General features: G+C 33.5%; 1 protein-coding gene across 2 annotated transcripts in view; it reads left to right on the plus strand.

Annotated features, from left to right (window-relative positions):
• ADAMTS6 (ADAM metallopeptidase with thrombospondin type 1 motif 6) overlaps nt 1-23364 on the plus strand; it is a 274021-nt gene that overhangs the window by 129185 nt on the left and 121472 nt on the right. For both annotated transcript variants that reach the window (XM_027101008.1, XM_027101010.1), the window contains one exon: nt 22518-22664. In XM_027101008.1, coding sequence (XP_026956809.1) covers nt 22518-22664 — 147 coding nt within the window. The remainder of the gene's footprint in view (nt 1-22517; nt 22665-23364) is intronic.

Genomic DNA, 23364 nt, shown 5'->3' on the forward strand with positions numbered 1-23364 from the left:
TATTTAGAATAGTACCTGCCTCACACTATATGAGTTTCCCATGATTTTTTTCTTTAATTTATAAATATGTGGTTAATACATATTTTTTGATATATAGTGATATAAATAATAGATTTCTTAATGTTGAACTATCCTTACATTCTTTTTTTTTTTTTTTAATTATTTTTGGCTGTGTTGGGTCTTTGTTGCTGCCCACGGGCTTTCTCTAGTTGTGGCGATTGGGGGCTCCTCTTCATTGTGGTGTGCGGGCTTCTCATTGAGGTGGTTTCTCTTGTTGCAGAGCATGGGCTCTAGGAGAGCTCAGTAATTGTGGCTTGCAGTCTCTAGAGTGCAGGCTCAGTAGTTGTGGCGCATGGGCTTAGTTGCTCCGCGGCATGTGGGATCTTCCCGGACCAGGGCTCGAACCCGTGTCCCCTGCATTGGCAGGCGTATTCTTAACTACTGTGCCACCAGGGAAGTCCTGCATGTGCTGTTTTATCCAGTTTTTATATTGTGGTTTGTCTAGGCTCTTAGACCGATGAATATATTTCTTAACCTTGATCTTTTCAGAATCAAGTTTAATGAGAACCTGAACATTAATGCCTGTATAATATTATTTCTTGTTTTTTGGTTCCTATTTTGTAGTATGTTGAATAATGTCAGTAGATCAGGTTTAGAAAAGAATATTGCTATATTTTTCTAACCTTAATATGTTATATGGAAACCAATAGAAAAATTCTGTCTTTTGGCAGAGTGAAGAGGTTCTTAATCAAGGTTTAAGGTTCTTAAGATTTTTGAGATTCAATTTTTTTTGAATTATTTTTTAAAACCCTTCTCTTATTGAAGACAATTAAAATTTATCCTCCGGTTGAGAAAGAATAAAGGAATAGTGATTTCCTTAATGGATATCCTATTTTCTCTGTTTTTCTATTGCAGTTATACAGACATATAACTTATGTAAATTAGAAAATACTTTATAACTTTGGTAAAATGATGTATTGCCAACATAGACTAAAATATTTCAGTTGTGAGGTTTGGAATATCATGAATCTAGTCATTGTGATATATTTTTTATCTTTTATAAATAAAAATTACTTCTAAGCTTAGCATTATGTACATGAATCTGAAGTCAGTAGTCTTACATTGGAAATCTTTGATCAATGAAATATAATACAGTTTTAGCATATCTTGTTAAAAGCCTAAGAGAATTGGAATGTGTAGAGGTTAACAGAAGGGATAGACAACATGTCATTAATTTTGGTTTCATGTTCTGAAGAGAACTTTTACAGTAAATCCTATTTTTTCATAATTTGAGTAAGTACAAAATTGTCTGTTCTATCAAAGATCAGTTCACTGTATTTGTGTGTCTATTTCTGGGTTCTCTGCTCTGTTCCATTGTTCTATGTGTCTGTTCTTTTGCCAGTACCACACCGTCCTGATTACGGTAGCTTTATAGTAAGTATTGAAATTGCTAGTGTGAGTTTTCCAATTTCATTTTCTTCTTCAATCGTGTGTTGGCTGTTCTGGGTCTTTTGTCTTTGCATACAAACTTTAGAATCCATTTTTCAATATCTGCAAAGTAGCTTGCTGGGATTTTTATTAAGATTTTATTTAATCTAGAGATCAAGCTGGGAAGAACTGACATCTTCGGTATTCAATATCAATACTCAATATCAACAATATTGAGTCTTCTAATCCATCGACACAGAATATCTCTTCATATATTAGATCTTACAGTTGTTTCTTTAGAATTGTGTAGTTTTCTTTATATGAATCTTGTGCATATTGTAGATATGTAGCTAAGTATTTAATTTTTTGTTGCTATTGTAACCAGTATTGTGTTTTAAACTTGAAGTTCCAACTGTTCTTTGCTAGTATATTGAGAAGCAGTTGTCTTTTGTACATTACTTCACTTTCTGTGACCTTGCTATACTTTCTGAGTCATTCTATGCGGTTTTGTTTGTTTGTCTGCGTCTCTTTGGAATTTCCTATAGAAAAAATTGTGTCATCTGTGAACAAAGACAATTTCATTTCTTCCCAATCTCTATATCTTTTTAAAAGTTCATTCATTCATTTTTGTCTTACTGCACTAGCTAAGGTTTCCAGTATGATGTTGAATAGGATGGGTGAGAAGACATACTTTCCTTGAAAGTTCTCTATCTTAGGGTGAAAGTGTCTAGTTTCTCACCATTAAGTATAACTGTAGGAATTTTTTCTAGATATTATTAACCAAGTTAAGCAAGTTGCCTTCTATTCCTTACTTGCTGAGAGTTTTAGTACAAATGGGAGTTGGATTTTTGTCAAATGGTTTTTATGCATCAATTTTTGGATTATATGCTGTTTTTCATCTTTACCCTGTTGATGTGATGGAATACATTGGTTGATTTTTGAATGTTTAACCAGCCTTGAATACCTGAAATAAATTCCACATGGTCATAATGTATAGTTCTTTTTGTATTGGGTTGGCCAAAAAGTTCATTCGGGTTTTTCCGTAACATGTTAATGGAAAAACCTGAACTTTTTGGCCAACCCAATATGTTGTTGGATTTGATTTGCTAATATTTTGTTGAGGATTGTTGCATGAGAGATATTGGTTTTTATTTTCCTTTCTTCTATAATGCTGGCTTCCCAGAAAGAGTCAGGAAGTGCTTCTTCTGCTTCCATTTTCTAGAAAATATTGTGGAGAATTGGTACGGTATCTTCCTTAAATGTTTAATACAGTTCACTTGTGAAATCATCTGAGCCTGGTATTTTGTAATTTGGAAGGTTAATAATTATTTAATTTCTTTATAAACTGTGTGAGTTTTGGTAGTTTGTGTCTTTTAAGGAATTGGTCCATTTCAGTTAAAGTCATCAAATTTGTTGACTTAGAGTTGTTCATATTATTTCTTTATTATTGTTTTTCTATGTTTAAAGGATCAGTAGTGATAACCCATATTTCTGATACTGTTAATCTGTGTCTTCTCTCTGTTTTAGTTGGTTATCTTGGCTAGAGATTTATCAATTTTATTGATCTTTTCAAAGAATCAGCTTTGGTTTCTCTTTTTTTTCTGTTTTAATTTCTTTGATTTCTGCTCTCACTTTTATTCTCTTCTTCTTCTTGTTTCAGGCTTAAATTGTTCTTTCTCTGGTTTCCTAGGTGGAAGCTTAGATGTTTGATTTTATGTCTTCTTTTTTAATATATGCATTTAATACTATAGATTTCTTTCTAAGCACTGCTTTTGCTGCATCCTACAAATTTTGATAAGCTGTATTTTCATTGTCATTTAGTTCAAAATACTTTTAAAATTCCTCTTGAAACATCTTCTTTGGGACATGCGTTATTTACAGGTGTTCTTTAATCTCCAAATATTTTGAGATTTTCCAACTGTCTTTATGTTATTCGTTTCTAGTTTAATTCCATTGTGGTTGAAGAACATATTTTGTATGATTCCTATTCTTTTAAATCTGTTAAGGTGTCTTTTATGACCTATAGAGTGGTCTATCTTGGTGAATATTCTATGCAAGCTTGAGAAGAATGTGTATTCTGCAGTTTTTGTATGTAGTGTTCTATAAATGTCATTTGGATCAAGTTGATTGATAGTGCTGTTCAGGTCAACTGTATCCTTACTGATTTTTTTTTCCTGCTTGATCTATCAATTATTGAAAAAGGGGTGTGGAGGTCTCCAGTTATAATGGTGGATTTGTGTATTGCCCCATGCTTTTCTATCAGTTTTTGACTCAAATGTTTTGATACTATTGTTAAATGCCTACACTATAATTGTCTCCTTGGAGAATTGATCTCTATATTATTATGTAATATCATTCTTTATCCTGAGAAGTTTCCCTTTTCTGAAGTGTGCTTTGTCTAAAATTAATATAGCTACCCCAGCTTTCTTTTGATTCATGTTAGCATGGTATATCATTTTCTATCCATCCCTTACTTTTAACTTAGCTGGGTCATTATATTTATAATGAATTTCTTATGTTCAACATACAGTTGGCTCTTATATTTCTCTTCACTCTGGTAATTGCTGTCTTTTAATTGATGTATTTAGACCATTTATATTTAAATTGATTATTGATATAGTTGAATTAATATCTACCATTTTTGTAACTTTTCTCTTTGTTGCACTGTGTTTGTTTTCCTTCCCTTTTTCTCCTTTCTCTGGTTTTAATTAAACATTTTATATGATTCCGTTTTATCTCTTCTCATAGCTTATCAATTATACTTCTTTTAAAAGTTTTAATTGTTTCTCTTGAGTTTTAGCATAAAATTTTAATATAAAATATATCTAATAATATATATACATAGATACATATATGTTTACATATACTATAACTAATCTAAGTCCCCCTTCAAATAACAGTAGCCTCCCTCATGTGTAGTGCAGGTACCTTATATAGCAGCATACTTTCAGTTCCTCATTCCAATCTCTTATGACAGTGCTGTACTTCATTTCATTTAACTGTTTACTATAATCACCAATATATTGTTACTATTATTATTACTTTTAGGAAACAGTTATCTTTTGTATTATTCAGAATAAGAAAAATAGATTTTATTTTTGCTTTATTTATTCCTTTTCTGATGCCTTTCCTTTATTTATGTAGATCCAGGTTTCTGACCTATATAATTTTCCTTTTCCCTGAAGAACTTCTTTTAACATTTCTTTCAGTACAGGTCTGTTGATAATAACTTTCCTCAGTTTTTGTTTGTTTGAGAAAGTATTTATTTATCCTCCAGAACTTTTGAAGAATAATTTTACTGGGTATAGAATTTGCATGGTGTCTGATCAGAAATTGCTGTTATTCCTACCCTTGTTCCTCTAGAAGAAAGGTTTTTTTGTTTTGTTTTGTTCTGTTTTTCTCTCTGGCTTCTATTAAGATTTTCTTTGTGTCTTTTGTCCTCTGTAGTTTGAGTCAATATGCATAGGTATAGATTTTTTTGGTATTTATCCTGTTTGGTATTCTCTGAACTTCCTGGGTCTATGGTTGGTGTCTGTTCTTAATTTTGGAAAATGCGTGGCCATTACTTCAAACATTTATTCTGCTCCATTCTTTCTTTATTCTATCTCTGGTATTTATGTTATACCTTCAGATATTGTTCCAGAGTTCATGGATGTTTTATTCTGTTTTGTTGTGTGGCGGGGGTTCTTTTTCACTCTTTTTTCTCTCTGCATTTCAATTTGTAAAGGTTCTATTGAACTGTCATCAAGCTCACTGTTTTCTTTCCTCAGTGAGTCCAGTCTACTGATGAGGTCATCAAAGGTATTCTACATTTCTGTTACACTGTTTTTGATTTCTAGTATTTCCTTTTGATTCTTAGTTTTCATTTTTCTGCCTATATTACCTATCTTTTCTTCTATATTGTCTACTTTTTCCATTAGAGCCCTTAACATATTAATTATAATTATTTTCAATTCCCTCTCTGTTAATTCCAAAATTTGCATAATATCTCAGCCTAGTTTTAATGCTTGTTTGGTCCCTTTTAACTGTATTTCAGCATGTCTTGCCATTTTTTATTTAAAGCCAGACATGATGTATTGGGTAATGGGGACTGAGGTAAATAGACCTTTAATGTGAGGTAATAGGCATTCTGTCAATAATTGTGAATGAATGAATGAATGAAGAATGTTTGTATTGTAAGGTCTAACTCTAAACTGAATGTTGTGGTTCTTTTAAGGTTTTTTACCCTTTGGAAAAATCAAATGAACTCAATTTTTTCTTGTATGGAAACATTTTTAGTCTATGGAACATGACAAACATTTTACTCTGTCAGTTGATTAAGCTTTATAGCTGTACAGTGCCATTGTTATTTACCCAAGCTAGTAATAAAAATACCATGCATGGTATTATTTTCCTATTTTTTCCTATTTATACTAGATTTTACAAATCTACTATAAAATTTTTATATATTTTAAATTAGAACATATTGCTATTATTATTAAAATGCTACTCCATTACTGTCAGGGCCAGGAAGATGCCAAAATTATGTTACCTATTTGTCCACACACACATACATGTACATACATACACACACACACATATATATATATTATATATATAATATACATTTTCATATATAGGCTGTCACATATGCAGACATACTCCCATAGTAGCTAAAACAATGATAATAACATAAAGATGTTTTTTAGAAAAGTTCTTATAATAAAGTCTAACAATTAAATTATTTCAGTGATTAAGTCTTTGCCATGACATGCAGTAATGACAAAAAATAGATTAAACCAGTCAGGTAATTACTGAATTAAGTGTCTGGAATTACAGAACGGAGTAGGTGTATGTATGTGTGTTATAGAAATAATAAACCTACTGAAGTAAAATTTAGTCACTATCAACTTTAGGAACTTTGATAAGGCATTCCCTTCATTTTGCTGGAAAAACAGAAATGAATTTGTAGGCAGACACCATTGTACTAATTGGTTGATATGAATTTCAGCTGCCATAAACTAATTCATTTACATTCTGCTCATAGTACAAGGAAGATTATAATAACAAAGGTTTCCTTGTTCCAGCTACCTTCCCTATCTTTGCCATGATTTCCCTATCTTCCCTACCTTTTCCCTACACACACACACACACACACACACACACACACAAATGCACATACACCTATACACCACACCCAAAATCTTAGTATATCTCAAATAGCTTGTTTCCTCTGGTTCCTGGCATCTTTACAGTTAGATGAAAGGAAAAAAGTGTAAAGTAGTAGTAGAAAAGATGTAAATGTATTACAGTGATTTCATTGGCTTTGGAAACCTAACTTTCAAGTCAGAAATGTTTATACTAAATGTGAACATTGCTTTCTGCACATATGGAAAGAGTCTAGGTCCTAGATTCTGTTAGGCACCCCCCTCGTTAAATATCTTCCTAAATAAGTTCAGAATCTTGAGTTCACTTAGTTTAGTAAATTGTATATAAAGCCCAGAAGTAGAAGTGGAATTCCAAACTCTGTTTTAGAAAACACATGAACAAATTGTAATAACTATCCTAGTGGGTAACTGTTAAATCTAAAAAATGTTTGCCAGATGTGGGTATAGAAGTTTCTGAATACATCCCTTAAATTTCGTCTTTGCTTTTTTATAACAAGTGATTGATAGCCAAGATCAGTTATGAATAAGAACAGATCAAAGAGATTATAAATGGAAAATAATTGTAAAGAAAGATGTCCCTTTCTTCCTTTGTATTTTTCTGCTACAATGAGAAGGCTTAGTTTTGAGCTTTTATAGTTGTCACAGTTTAGACTATAATTATCTCATCACTGTTTGAAGAGAAATTTAATCATATTAAAAAACATTAGGAAACTTCTTTTTTTGTGAATTTGTAGATGTTATCTTTTTGAAGAACTGATTGATCATCTACTGATTTTTTCTTTTAGTGGAGAATTTAAAAGTACATGTTCTGTGTACTAGTGATTATTTAACAAAATGAAAGGCAGGGTTTAAAATACCATGGTTATCTAACAAGAATAATGATGATAACATATTAGCAACATGGTAAAATTGATTGCTTAGACACGAAAATTCAATTAAGCATTTTAAGATTTTCCTTAGCTGTACAGATTTTGTTAGGTTTGAAAACATCTATTTTGATTTTTAAAGGAATCCAGACTAAATGCATATTAAATTTATACTCAGTAGTCTATGTTTACTCTTTTTCATTTTTACAAATCTTCCAAAAGAACCAGTAATAATAGTGTACCAAAATCAAGTGTAAGCTATTATTTTGTGTACCATATACATTGTATTACTTTTGAAATCTTAAGTGGTCATGTAATATATGGTGAAATGATGTAAAATATAATCACAAATGAGCTGCGTCTTATATATACTAAAAAATACAAAATTTAAATTCTCTCCTTATACATATCTCTCCATATCTATCTATCTATTTATCTATCTACCTTTGTATAAAAGGAAGTTCTGTTCTGTTACATATAGTTTCAAATGAAAAAATATCAGTTTCATAGAAAACTATGTACTTTACTTAAGAAAAGTATTTGAGAAAAGCGTGCGTAACAATAGATTAATATATATGATAGGCTCTCCCTGAGTTATAGAAGCTTAACTTAATGAATAACCTTCAGTGCATAATCTCTCAGTCTTTATATAGCAACCATCTTGTCTCTGACTGGTGATGCCATTTATTTTGACCCACAACCTCCCCTCTCCCCCTCTTATTACTTTTTATATGATACTATACTTTTAGTACATTATTTACCATCAAGGGAGGTATACATGTATGACACTTACCAAATTATGTCTCATGATTTACAGTTGATTAGTAGGTATTCTCTCAATGATGTACAATTTAATTGATTCTAGAGATTCACTGAGCACCTGCTATATTTACCTAATATAGAATGTATTGTGGATACAGTGATAATGAAGACAAAGGCTCCTCTCCTGAAGGAAGATGTCTTTTTATTCACTTTCTCTTTTCCTACTCTTGGTCAGTTTTCCAACTCTTGATCAACTGCTTCAAGAACATCTTCTAACTCACTTCTTTTTTTGTATTCTTTTTTCTTCCAGTTTTATTGAGATATAATTGAATGTAACACTGTATATAAGTTTAAGATGTACAGCATAATGATTAAACTTACATACATCATGAAATGATTATCACAATAAGTTTAGTAAACATCCATCATTTCATATAGATACAAAATTAAAGAAATAGAAAAAAATTTGTGATAAGAACTCTTAGGATTTACTCTCTTAGCGACTTTCATATGTAACACATGGCAGTGTTAATTATATTTATCATGTTGTTACATCCCTAGTACTTATTTGTAGCTGGAAATTTGTACCTTTTGACCACCGTCATCCAGTTCCCCCTCCCCCTATCCGCTTCCTCTGGTAATCACAAATCTGATCTCTTTTTCTATGAGTTTGTTTGTTTTTGAAGTGTAATTGACCTACAGCGCTATGTTAGTTCCTGTTACACAATGCAGTGATTTGGTATTTTTATACATTTCAAAATGACCACCACAATAAGTCATTACCATTTGTCACCATACAAAGATATTACAAAGTTATTGACTATATTCCCCACGCTGTACATTTCATACCCATAACTCATTTATTTTGGAATTGGAAGTTTGTACCTCTGAGCCAAAACAAAAAGCAAAACTGCTAGGTTGGGGTTATGTAGTGTTCGTGGTATATCTTTATGAAGGAAAATAAGAAAAACACAAATTTTAAGATTCAGACATAAAAGAATCAGAACCATTTACCTACAGAACTTTTTTATAATACTTACAAGTACCTTTTACTACTTCTTCAGTAACTTTCACTTATCTTTTCCTTTAGTAAACCTGCTTTTCTTTGAGTACTATTAATTCTACAGAAAAAAAATGTATTCCACTTTGTTTAATTGTTAGTTCCAACAGTGTTGTCATATACTATTTTTCATTTCAGATGCACAGTTTTAGCCTGCAAAATAGATTAAATAGGCTTGTGTAGGCTACCCTGGACATAGAAAAATAATTTATACTATTATTTCTGGAGTAAATTGTTTCAAGGTCCCCAAAATTAGCTTTAAAACTTTAGAACTAAGTCAATTTACGAAGGCAAGTCAGCTATCTTGTATAATTGGTCTGAAAGGAAAATTTAATTGCTAAGTTTTAGAACAAAGTATTCTTTATATGTTCAGGTACATGAATTCACTATATATTTTCTTTTAAAATATTTTACTTGGAAATATTCTGTGTTTGTGTATGTATGCTTGTATGCATGTGCGCATGTGTTACGACAGACATCCATGAGCACACCAATTAGATTTAACAAATGTTAATATTGTTCCATTTTTGTTTTGGAGCTTTTATTGTTATTTTCAAAGGTTTCCTGTGCCAAGATCATGTTGCTTTAATTACCATAGTTTTATAACAGATATTGAAGTTCTCCCCTCCTTCTTCAAAATCCTCTTGGTTTTTTTCTGACCCTTTACTTTACTGTATTAATTTTGAAATCTTACTGTCAGTTTTCATAAAAAATATATGACAGGATTTTAATTAACCTTTTTATTAAAATGGTGTTGATAGGTTAACAGGTGATTTGTATGATTCCTGAATGTTTCTCCATGCACTGAATGAACACCTGTCCTCATATGGGGTGAAGTCAAGAACCTAGGCTGCACTTTAGTGAGAGGGACCATCCAGGTAGGACCGTGCCCCAGAGAAGAGAAACCCTGCTGGATAGGGCAGGTGAAGAAATCAGGCCAAAAGAATAGAGTGCCTTTTTTTCCCCTCTAATGGTATAGTTGTAATTCTTAAGATCCTATGTTATTTAAAATTGTGTTTTTAAATGTTTACATATGAAAATATTGATTAGCAACCAGAGTTTCAAACTCACTGCTTCACAATATTTCCTACAGAAATTAAACTGCTGAGGGTTTTGATCAAACCTGACAAACCTGATTGCATCATCTTTTTCTTTTTAACCACACTCCACAGCCACTGTCTTCTCTCTCCCTTTGGCCTTGACCTTATATTTTTGCCTAGAGCAGCACAATGCATAAGCATCAATAGTTCTTAACAAAAGGACACAAAACCATGAGTAAAATAACACTCTAATAAAGCAACTATGTGTTCCTATGCTATAGTCATAGCTTTTATTTTCTAAATTGGTCTAGTTCCCAATACCTCCTCCTATATAATCAACGGGATCTATTTAAAGTAACTTACGTTAACTAATTAATTAAGCACATCATATCCAATTCACTTTGTGAGAACTTTACTAGTTTAGTCTGCCAGCAGTGTTTAGATAAAAATTCAGTCAGGAAATTGTCAATATCAGGGAAGTCCTGTAGATAGCTGTAAGTGTGTATCCCAGAGGGTGAAGCATAAGGGAACCTGGGCTACATACCCAGAACTTTAATACCACTAAGCCAAATGGAATCCCTGATCAAAAAGAAGTGGAATACTGGTCAAGGCCTCAGAGTCTCAGGAGTAGGTGAAATAATCAAGTAATTCAGTTACTAAAGATTTATGTGCAAGGTAGTGTCTTTTTCACAAGAAGTAGGACCAGAGCCCAACAACTACAATTACCTCAAAAACTAGAACTGAACTGGACCAACAACATGCCATATTTATTGCTGTTCCACAAAGCTATTGGCTTCAGTCTCTCTATATTCTCCCTAATGGTGAACAAAATTAGTCCCAGAACCCATGAGCAGAGTTGAGCCTTCCTGTATTTGTGAGTTATATAACTCTAGTTATGGTAATTTCAAGAACAAGTGCAGAAAAAAATGAAGTTCATTGTAGTGAATATGGAGCGTCAGATTCTATGGATTCCATGCTTTATAAGAGAATGTTTATTAGATCTGCATTTTAACCTTGTGAGTCTCCTCAGTTTATCCAAGTTAAATCTCAGCTGATAGATTTTTCGTTCACTTCACTAATCCTCTAAGTGTTCATCTCCAATTATTAAACTCTGATCAGATATTAAGTACTGTGAATAAAACAAAATATGAAAAAATACTTTCTGCTTAGTGAAGTAACTAGTATAACTAGATCCCTGTGTCAAACCATACATAAGCTTAAGATGTATTAACAGTCACTTTGGAAGACAGTTTGGCGTTTTCTTACAAAGCTAAATATATTCTTACCATAGGATCCAACAACACCGAAATGTAGAAGTCAAACCATTACAGGTTTTAGAACATATAATAGAAGTAAGACATAAAGAATACTAACCATTAAGTATATGATTGACCAAATTAACTACATTAAAATTAAAAACTTAATTGAAAAACACCATAAAATGAAAAGATTGGACACAGTGTAGGAAAAGATGTTTGCAAATGACATGCAGCTGATGTAAGGAACTCCTACAAATTAAATATACAAAGTATTTGAACATTTTACAAAAGAAGAAATCCAAATGCTTGATAAACATATATGTCAAAAGATGTTCAATCTGATTAATAATCAGGAAAATATGTTATATCCACCATGATTAGCACAAATTTAAAAGTCTGAAAATACCAAATATTGGTGAAGATGTGGTACAACTGGAATTCTTATACACTACAGGTGAGAATGCAAATTGGTGCAACCACTTTGAAAAGCTGTTTGGTATTATCTAGCAAAGTTGAAATTTTATCTATGACCCAAGAATTTATTTTCTACAAATATCCCAGAGCAGTGGTTCTCAAATTGTGGTCCATAGTCCCTGGGATTCCCAAAGCACTTTCAGATTAAACCTACTTTCATAATAATACTAAGACTTAATTTGTCTTTTTTTTTTTTTTAAACTGTGTTGTTTACTCTTCACAAAAACAGTGATGGGTATGTACTGGTACTTTAGCATGAATCAAGGAAACCATACTAATAGTCATTGTATTTGTCACCATCGTGCCAGTTTCACTTAAGAATGTCTTTGATGAAGCAAAAGACTTATTAATTTTATTAAGTCATGACCCTTAAGTACATGCCTTTTATCAAATCATCTGTATCACAAAATGGGAAGTATGTAAAGCACGTTTTGCTCCATATCTCAGATGAACTAGCTGCTTTTTCCCTGGAACACAATTTTTATTTAAAAGAACAAATGAGAAACTATGGGTTGTTGGCAGAAATTCACTTGAAAAATGAACAAATGAGCTTACTGTTCAAGGAAAACAACCAACGTTATTTATTGCCAATGATAAAATTTGAGCTTTTGAGCAAAAATTCAAATTTAGGATAAGTTCCAGCTGTCAGTATGAGCTTGACAGCTTCCTAATGCTTAAAGACTTATCCAATGAGATTGGTGATATTGATGAAACAGGATACAAAGAGATCACTGATAATGGATTCAGAATCCACATTTCAACTAACCTTTAAGAAATTACTAGTTTTCAAGTTTTCTTGTAGAATCAAAAAGTCTATCATTATCTGAAAGGGCTAACGAAAATACTCTTCCCCTTTCTAACTATACATTAGTGTGAGGCCAGATTTTCATCATATACTTCAACCAAAACAAAATACCACAATAGACTGAATGACGAAGGAGATATGAGAATCCAGCTATCTTCTAGTAAGCCACACATTAAAGAGATTAGCAAAAATGTAATTAAACAATGCTATTACTCTCACATTCTTTTGTTTGGGAAGGTTTTTTAAATTAAAATGGTTATTTATGTTAGCATGTATTGGGTTTATTATTACTTAAAATGAATTAATAACTATTTAAAAAGTTTCTCAGTTTTAATTTTTATTATGATAAATATCACCACATACAACCTCATAAACAAAAGATCTTTGGGGTCTTCAATATTTTTAAGAATATAAAGGACACCAAAAGTTTAAGAAGCTGTTGTACAGATACTCTTACATATATGACCAGGAATTATGTTTAAGAATGCTCATAGCAACATGATCCATAGTAGCCCCATATCAGGAACCACAGCAAATCCTTCATCATAGAATGGATAATTAAATGGTGTATCTATAAAGGAAATCTATATAGCAGTGAAAATGAATGAGGTATATAGCTAGACGGCTCAGCAGAGATGATGCTTTCTAAAAAAATGTTGAATAAAAGAAGCAAGTTTTAAAAGCATATATACAGTGTGATTCCACTTTATTATTTCAAAACCAGGCAGAGTTAACATATATTGTTTAGAGATGCATAGGGAATGATAACCCTGATAACAGAAGTCAAGATAGTAGTTCTCTCTCAGGGGAGGAAGAAGAATATAACTGTTAAGGTGAATACAGGAGACAAGCTTTTATTATTCTGAAAATGTTGTATTTCTTAAATTTGGTAGAGATAACATGGATGTTTGCTTTATAATTCTTTAAAATGTAAATATATGTTTTATTCTCTCTTAAGTATGTATGATATAAAATAACATATATTATGAACATAAGAGAATAAATTAACCTCAGAAAAACAAAACAAGAAAATATAATTAAGAAGTATGACAGGGCTTCCCTGGTGGCGCAGTGGTTGAGAGTCCGCCTGCCGATGCATGGCACATGGGTTCGTGCCCCGATCCGGGAGGATCCCACATGCTGCGGAGCGGCTGGGCCCGTGAGCCATGGCCGCTGGGCCTGCGCATCTGGAGCCTGTGCTCCGCAACGGGAGAGGCCACAACACTGAGAGGACCGCGTACCGCAAAAAAAAAAAAAAAAAAAAAAAAGAAGTATGACAAGGGAGTTAATCTGACTGGTGACCAGTTGCACTTGTGTTGTATGCATTGCCTGCCATGAAACTCAAATAGAGTCACATAGAGTCAATAAACCATCAAACTTTTACATTATTTTTAAACAAAGCTGAAGTTTATCTTGAAGCAATTTTTGTTAGAATGATTCATAACATCTCTATTTCTTGAGTTCTTGTTCAAAATGCTTTTATACTCAGTTTGGCTGGATACACGATTTTTCCTAGGCACTGCTCTATTGTGTGCTGGTGTTAAATGTCACCATGGAGAAATCTGAAGTTAATCTGATTGTTTTACTATTATAGGTAATTTGTTCTTTTGCCCTGATTGCCCAAAATATATTTTATTTTTGATGTCCAGTAAGTTTACTAGGATGTGACTCAGTGTGGATTCACCTGTGTCAGTTTTTCCTAGTAGAATAGTTCACATTAGATGAGATTTTAGCCATTTTTGTTTCTTGAAATTTTTCTTGTATTTTTAAGTCACTTTTCTTTCTGTTTATTATTTTGATTCTTCTCTTTAGGGACAACAGCGATATATATATTGGATTCCTTTATTTTGATCCTTTTAAACTCTTTGTACAATTTTTTTTTTTTTTTTTTTTTGCGGTACTCGGGCCTCTCACTGTTGTGGCCTCTCCCGTTGCGGAGCACAGGAACACAGACTCCGGACGCGCAGGCTCAGCGGCCATGGCTCACGGGCCCAGCCGCTCCATGGCATGTGGGATCTTCCCGGACCGGGGCACGAATCCGTGTCCCCTGCACCGGCAGGCGGACTCTCAATCACTGCGCCACCAGGGAAGCCCTGTACAATTTTATTTTGCTTGCTCTTTTTACTTCTATGAGGAATGTTTTGAGCAGTTGCCTTTTTTTTTTTTTTTTTTACTAACTCATCATGGCCTTTTTCCTGTGATGGTTTTATTCCACGCCCCCCCCACACACATTTATTTCCTCTGACAGTTCATGCTTTCATCTCTCATCTTGCCGTATCTTCCCTGATTGCTTGTATCTCTGCGTTAAATTCTTGTTTTTATGAAATGATGTCTTCGTTAAGTTTGAGTTCATATGTGTCCAATTTTTATCTTTCCTGTAGCAACATTTTTTTCTGCCAAGTGTCCCTCATCTTCTGTTTGTATTTTCCTGTTCTTTTTTAAAAAAATTATTTCATATATTCTAGACGTACTTCTTGTTCCTTTTGAATCATACATCTTTGAATGAGTTTGATTTTTCTGGATGAACTACTTGTAGAAGGTTTATGTTGGGTAGGCACCAGAGCTACTTTCTCAGCAGGAATTTATTACTGATATACAGTATTGCATGATTCAAGTTCTTTAACCCTGTATTTCTTTAACAACTGCTGGCAAGGTAGAATCTCTCTTTCACCTTTCCTCACTGACAGACTGATTCCTACAAATATAGTTTTTATGACTCCCCAGTTAGCCCCATCTACTCTTCCTCTGACAACTAGAGCAAGGGTGTATATTCCAACAGTTTGCACCCTTACACCAATTGCTTATAAGAAAGTATTGCTGGTTTTGTCCCTCAGATTGTTGCACTTAACTTTGGAGAACATGCTCTACTCGTTTTAGCTTAGATCACTTCTTGTTGTCCCCTCTCTCTGTGTGTCTTTCCACATTCTTCTAATTTTTCTGTATTCAATCAGCCTTCCACATACATTGATATGGTGGTTTATGGTTTTAGAAGTTTCCTACTTTTCATTAAATGTAAAGTTTGTGGGGTTTTTTTCTTATTTTTCTTATTGGTTTTGGGTGATATCTTAGAGGAAAAGGGAAAACTTTTTACTCAAAATGTAGAAATGAGTGTCCTTTAAACTTTTGAAATAAATCAGAAGTACTAAGATATGAGAAAGGGAATTTTTGATCTTTCATTTGTTTCCCCTGGGAGATTTAGTTGAAAATCTTCAACATATAATTTATTTCCTGGGAAATAATTTACTTTGTTTTAATAGATTTGGGGCTTCATTTTCTGAAAAATTAAGACTAATTTTGAAGTACTTTAGTTTCAGGATTACTTAGCTTTCCATAATTGGGTATATTATCCTAATCAACTACAAACTTCTCTCTCATTGAGTTTGAGATTTGATTTTACCTTATTTATAAGCTAATAAGTTAGCTTATTACTGTTGCATGGAGCAAAAGACATGAGATTCCTGGATCAGAGACTTCAGCACAGCAAGCAGCATAAGCATCAGCATATTTATTTTGGTTCCTTTTGGCCCCAAATCCCACATGGGCAACACAGTATGGCCCAGATGAATGCCACACATGTAGTGGGTTTGCATCAAAACTGAGAAACAGGGGCTTCCCTGGTGGCGCAGTGGTTGAGAGTCCGCCTGCTGATGCAGGGGACACGGGTTCGTGCCCTGGTCCGGGAGGATCCCACATGCTGTGGAGCGGCTTGGCCCATGAGCCATGGCCGCTGAGCCTGTGCGTCCAGAGCCTGTGCTCTGCAATGGGAGAGGCCACAACAGTGAGAGGCCCACGTACGGCCAAAACAAACAAACAAACAAACAGAGAAACACTGAGCTTGGGAAATCTAATAGTTTTATAGCAAGTAGTAAGTAAACGTGCTTTGTCCAGGGGAAGATGTTACTTCATTTCCTAAAGTTGTCCTGAGGAATGGCCTGGGTTAAGAGCAGGCCTTGCAGACTTGGCATACTCAGCAAAATGTGGGGGAATCACAAGAGGCCTAAGGAAGACTTTCTCTCCCAGTTTTCTCTCTTTCTCTAACCCTCCACAAATGAGAATCGTTGCCTAATCTATTAATTTTATTGAACTTAAATGATTAATTTTGTTAAACACATAAAACCAACCATGGAAGTATTTTCTTGTTATCACTATTCACTCACTGGTGTGGGCGCCAGGTTCACCAAACTCTTTTGTTCTTTTTTTTTTTTTTTTAATTATTATTTTTTAACTCAAGAGCAGAGAGTTGAGTTTATTTTCTATCTATCTGTCTGTCCTTATTTCTGGTCACAACATCATTATCAGTCCCAGCAAGGACCCTTTTTGTTTCATATATGTGCATATATTTCTATATTCCCATTTTCCACTTCCATTTCTTCCCTCCCATAGATAACTCCTTTAATAAATTTGATATCTATATTTGAATTCATATGTATCCTTGCAAAATATTGCAGGTTGTTTTATATATGTCTGTGTTTATTTTTTAACTTTTTGAAAAAATTTTATTTATTCTTTTTTTTTTTTTGGCTGCGTTGGGTCTTCATTGCAGTACATGGGCTTCTCACTGCAGTGGCCTCTCTTGCTACGGAGCACAGGCTCTAGGCGTGAGGGCTTCAGTAGTTATGGCATGTGGGCTCAGCAGCCGTAGCTCACGGGCTCTAGAGAGCAGGCTCAGTAGTTGTGGTACACGGGCTTAGTTCCTCCATGGCATGTGGGATCTTCCCAGACCAGGGCTCGAACCCATGTCCCCTGCATTGGCAGGCAGACTCTTAACCACTGCGCCACCAGGGAAGCCCTATTTTTTAACTTTTTAAGTTTGAAATGTTTTCAGACTTATGGAAAAATTGGTACGGTAGAAAGATTTCCTCTGTGTCCCTGAGTCAGATTTAAAAATTGTTAATATTTTGCAACATTTCTTTCTCTCTCTTTTTGTATATGTACATGTATTTTTTTCTGTACTATTTGAGAATAAGTTGTAGACATGTCCCCTATCCCTAACTATTTCAGCATCTGTTTCCTGAGAAGAAAAGATAATCTCTTACATAAGAGTATAATTATCACATTAGAAAGTTTAACATTGATACACTACTATTATCTGATATATAGTCCTATTCAAATTTCCTCAGTCGTCCCAGCAATATTTTTATAACCTTCTCCCCCTCCAATCCAGTTTCTGTTGCATTTGGTAATGTCTCTAAAGTCTTTAATCTGGAACAATTCCTTGGCCTTTCTTTGTTATTTGATAAGATATATGTAATTTTTGTTTGCATGTATGATATAGTGCTATAGACCTTGTTCCTTTTCTCAATTTTTTCAGTGTTTTTAAGATCTACCTATATTTATGTGTAGACATCTATCTTGTTTGTTGCTTCCAACTTCTGCTTAGTATTCCATAATATACATCTGCCAAAGTTTATTTATCCATTCCCCAGTGACGAACACCTAGATTGTCTTCAACTCCTTGCTATCATAAATAATTCTGTCATGAACATCCTCATACATGTTCCCTTTGGGAATATTTCTGGGATATCTCTCCAAAAACAGGATTGCTGGGTCATAATGTTTCCTCTATTTAATATGACCAAATACTGCTGAATTGCTGTCTGGAACTTTGCTTGACCACACTATAACTGTTGCGTGCTAAGATCCCAGTTTCTCTACACCACTGTCAACTGTCGACTTAGTCCTAGGTAACATTCTAATTTTTGCCAGTATGATGGTTTAAAGTAGACTCGTTTATTTTCTCTAATCATTAGTAAGTTTCATTTCTTTTGACAAACTCCTCACTGATAGAGTTTCCTCAGGAAGGAGCTTATCTGTAATATATATGTGTATATATAGATATAGATATAGATATATATACATACACACACACACACACACACACACACACACTGTCTTTCTCCGGCCTGGTCAGTGCATTAGAGGGATCTTTTTTTTTTTTTTGCGATACGCGGGCCTCTCACTGTTGTGGCCTCTCCCGTTGCGGAGCACAGACTCCGGACGCGCAGGCTCAGCGGCCATGGCTCACGGGCCCAGCCACTCCGCGGCATGTGGGATCTTCCCGAACTGGGGCACGAACCTGTGTCCCCTGCATCGGCAGGCGGACTCTCAACCACTGCGCCGCCAGCGATGCCCTAGAGGGATCTTTTGAAGCTGATGTCATAAACGGCAATTGTAAACTCCCATTTCACTTTGTGTCACTGTTAGTGAACTAGTTGACATTGGTCAGGTCATTTCTGGGATTTCTTATGTTTTAAATATAAGCTGCAAAAGTATACATTCTCTTAGACACCTGAAACGGAAATCCTTAAGACAGCTTTCTGCATCTGACACTTAAACTATAAGGATTGTAAGTAGAAATAGAATTTAAGGTTTACTTCTTCAGATACTTGAGTTCATTAGTTTTTAAATCTTTTCCCATATATACTTCTGAATTTTTTTTAGCATCTTTATTGGAGTATAAGTGCTTTACAATGGTGTGTTAGTTTCTGCTGTATAACAAAGTGAATCAACTATACATATACATATATCCCCATATCTCCTCCCTATACTTCTGAAGTTTTAAAAACTATGTACCCTATTGTTTATTTTTCAGTTGATGTCCAACATTTTTTATGTCTAACTAATTGCAAAGGATAGAATTTCTAGACTACTGCAAAAATTAGTATGTAAAAAATAAAAACCTCCTTTAAATATACCTGATTGAATCTAAATGCCATAGCAATTTGGTAACCACCATTATGCATTTTAAAAATACACTAACAGGGGACTTCCTTGGTGGTCCAGTGGGTAAGACTCTGTGCTCCCAATACAGGGGACCCAGGTTCGATTCCTGGTCATGGAACTAGATTCCACATGCAGCAGTGAGGATCTCGCATGCTGCAACTAAGACCCTGTGCAGCCAAATAAATAAATAAATAAATATTTTTTTAAAAGATTATTTAAAAAATACACTAACAGCTTCTTCTTTTATAGCCAAAATTTGCATATTTTTCCCTCCTTTAACTCAATATGTCTGCTCTTCCTTTCCCTCCCAGAATATCAATCCTAATGTATATTTTAATATTTCTTAATATACTTTTAAAATATGTTTTTATGCTTAAAAGTATTTTTAATTATATCAAATATCTCTGTAACAAAAAAATTTAAGTTGAAATTACATTTTTAAAATTTCCTGTGATCGTAAAAAATATTTTTCTGAATTATATGTTCATTACATTACAATTATTAGTTAATAATTGATTAGAAGAATATATACATATTATGAATTTTAATAATTAAATGTAAAAATAAAGTTTTTGTTAGAGGATGTATCTTTAAATGTATATTTTCAATTACTGCCGTTACTTCATTACTGCTAGAATGAGGCAGGATTTTAGCACCAGTTCAGTTTCTTTATTTTGTTTCTATAGATGTGAATGTTGAGAAAATTGGATCACATATGTAAATAGATAAGATGAAAGGAATTTATTATAGAAATATCACTCAGTTCTTTGAGCTCCTTTTGAATTCTTTGTCAAAACGTAACCATGGTGATCTATCATCAAATTTTTTAACAACCCATCAGCTGTTAATTTGATTATATCTTCCTATAAACTTGATGAAAACAAGAAACTACATGTTATTTAATCAATAAAGTCATTCTTTTTCTCAGTGCTGACCTAAATGTTTCCAGTTGTCTCTTTCCTTGACACCCATTTTTTATAGCCAAAGGCAATGAACTATTGTAAAATTATGTATGACTGAAAGATAAGTCGTTCTTTTATAACGTGGGAGAAATATGATTTCAAAAGAAGCTTTACGTTTTTTTTAGAAAAGAGTAAGTAAGGAAGTTGGGAATCTCAAAAGTGATTTTCTGAAAGCTATCTGTGCCTGCCTACAGCTATCTTAATATTACTCAGAGATTTGTATGAGACTACTGCTGAAAGGAAATAATATTTTTTAAGCTATCAGTATCATCATTTGAAAAGAATCATAGTAGTAATCACATCATAGCATCAACCTTTGAGAGAAGTGTAGAATATTAAGCTTATTGAATTATAAATTTATAGTGAGGAATTTTTAATGTAAATCTATAGCTGATTGTTTTCACAGAATATATGTCTAATTCAACAAACAGTAAATTCCACCATTATGTTCCTAGAAGAGGTTGACTTGAGTGTGTTGATGTCAAACACAAGAAGGCTAAGTATTGATGTTCTTGGAAGGTTATTTGGTTATGTGGAAGGACTCTCATATGATTCTCTTCCTTTGCTTATGTTAGTCCCTATACCTGAATTATTAGTTCCTCCTCCCTCCTCCCGCCATACAGGGACATATTATATGTCTTTATTATAGCTCTTTTATATTGTATTTATGAAGGCCAGTTCATTCACTTTCCTGAACATGTCTCAAATCTAATCCCACTTCTCCATCCCGTGCCCTAGTTCAGACCTACATCATTTCTTAATTGGGTATCATCTTCTCTCTGTGCTCCCTGGCTCAATTCTCTTTCCACTCTATTGTTTCCACCACAGAATTACTATAATGATCTGTCTAAAATACAGGTCAATTCCATATTTTCCTACTCAGAAATCCTCAGTTGCTCTTTCTGACAAATCTTCAAAGTCTGTACACTGCCAAAAGTATCAGTATTTACTTTCATTTATTATCTTGTGATTATCTGTTCTCAACTATCTCTCCAAATTTTTCTCTAGCAACTATTCTTATCTGTATACTCATATCTGTATACTCATGTCACACAAATTACTTATTCCCTTGAACGCATATCATGGTGCATTTATTAGAATGTCACAGTGGACACAATAAGGATTTTTTTAGTGATTTTCACCTAAACTTCTGGCTATTTGTGATGAAAGGCTTAAATTTATTCATATGCAGTAGGTAGATCCTTTTTTATTTATCCATTTATCCACAGAAAAATTTTATGATTTATCATTGAGATGTGTTTTTAAATCACATTGATAACACTAAGCATGGCTACAGGACACAGGAAAAAATGACAAAGAAAAGCTTTAAAAAATCAGGGAGGCCATGGTAAAGAAAAGGCTATATTCATAATCCTTAAATGTATCAGGATTTTTCAAAAGGTGTTTTGAAGACACATACACACACAAACATAAATTACATAATGTATTTAATTCTCCTTTATCCATATTAATAAGAAAAAGAACTTTTATGTTTGGCCTATAACCTAGAACTCTATGGGTCGTAACTATCTTTTCATAATTCCCTTTTGGATTCAGCAAGTGAGGTAGCTTGAACTCTAGCATGTTAGAGGTAGGTTCTACTAACAATTTCAACACTTATTAACTGTGTGATCTTTAATAGGTTAATTATCTTTAGTAAATCTCAGTTTTTCTCATCTATAAAGTTAGAATTAATATATATCCCCTCTCTGTTCAAGGAGAGACTGTATCATATGAGATAACATTTGAGAGTATATGATAAATTTAGAGAGATTTAGAAATATATTGTATCATTGAATTATTCCTTAATCTCTTTAACATTAATTCTATATTTCCTTAGAGGACCTGGTCTATCTTGATGGAAGCCGTATGTTGATAAGGCTAATAAATGATCAAATAAGGAAATAAAGGATGTATTGAGGGTTTGTTTGTTTTATTTTTTCTTATTTTGTTTCTTTTATGTTTCTTATGTTTCTTCCTTGTTAAAACAGTTTTGGTATGAACCATGATGGAATTGGAAATTCTTGTGGGACGAAAGGTCATGAAGCAGCAAAACTTATGGCAGCTCACATTACTGCAAATACCAATCCCTTTTCCTGGTCTGCCTGCAGTCGAGACTATATCACCAGCTTTCTAGAGTAAGTAATCTCTGGAGAGTGATGATGAATTGCTCCAGAAGTAAGCCATTGATAGAAGCCTAATATGTAGTGTTTCAAACTTTGCATAATGAGTAACTTTTATAGGGCCCAGTGTTCCCATATTTCAGGCTGTTCCCAAAATACTTTACTATATCATTGTGGCAAATTTTCTCCTGCATACTCAAACAGAACACAAACTGAACAGATTAGGGGAACTGAAGCGAGGCTGTAAAAGGGGTTGATGATGTGAGTGTTAGAAATGTTAAATAAATGGGAAGCAATATCAGAAAGAATTTAGATTTATATAATTTAATAGCGCATAAGCCAAGCTTTAATTCAGTGATTACATATTTCACTTTGTTGGTAAAAAAACTAAGTTCTATAGGAATGCCAAAGTATCTAATAGTAACAAACAACAACAACAAAAAACCAACGCCCAGGAAATGAAAATGAGAAAATGAAAATTTGTCTTTGAAAATTTATTATAGTGACTCATCTTTTCTACAGTTTGAGAACTTCTTTGCTGGTCCTTTAACATATATTCCAAGAGTCTGGTTATTTAAGTATGAAGAATATAAATTAGCTCAGGTATAACTATGTTTAGGAAAGCAGATGTTTTTCCACATGTCATCTGCATCGGGCTCCAGGATTAGACTTTGGAAACTGATAGACTTAGGTCTCACTTCCTAACAGTGTGACC

Source organism: Aethalodelphis obliquidens, unplaced genomic scaffold (genome assembly GCF_003676395.1).
Source record: "Aethalodelphis obliquidens isolate GAN/ISIS:26980383/991018 unplaced genomic scaffold, ASM367639v1 scaffold4, whole genome shotgun sequence".
Taxonomy (NCBI): Eukaryota; Metazoa; Chordata; class Mammalia; order Artiodactyla; family Delphinidae; genus Aethalodelphis; species Aethalodelphis obliquidens.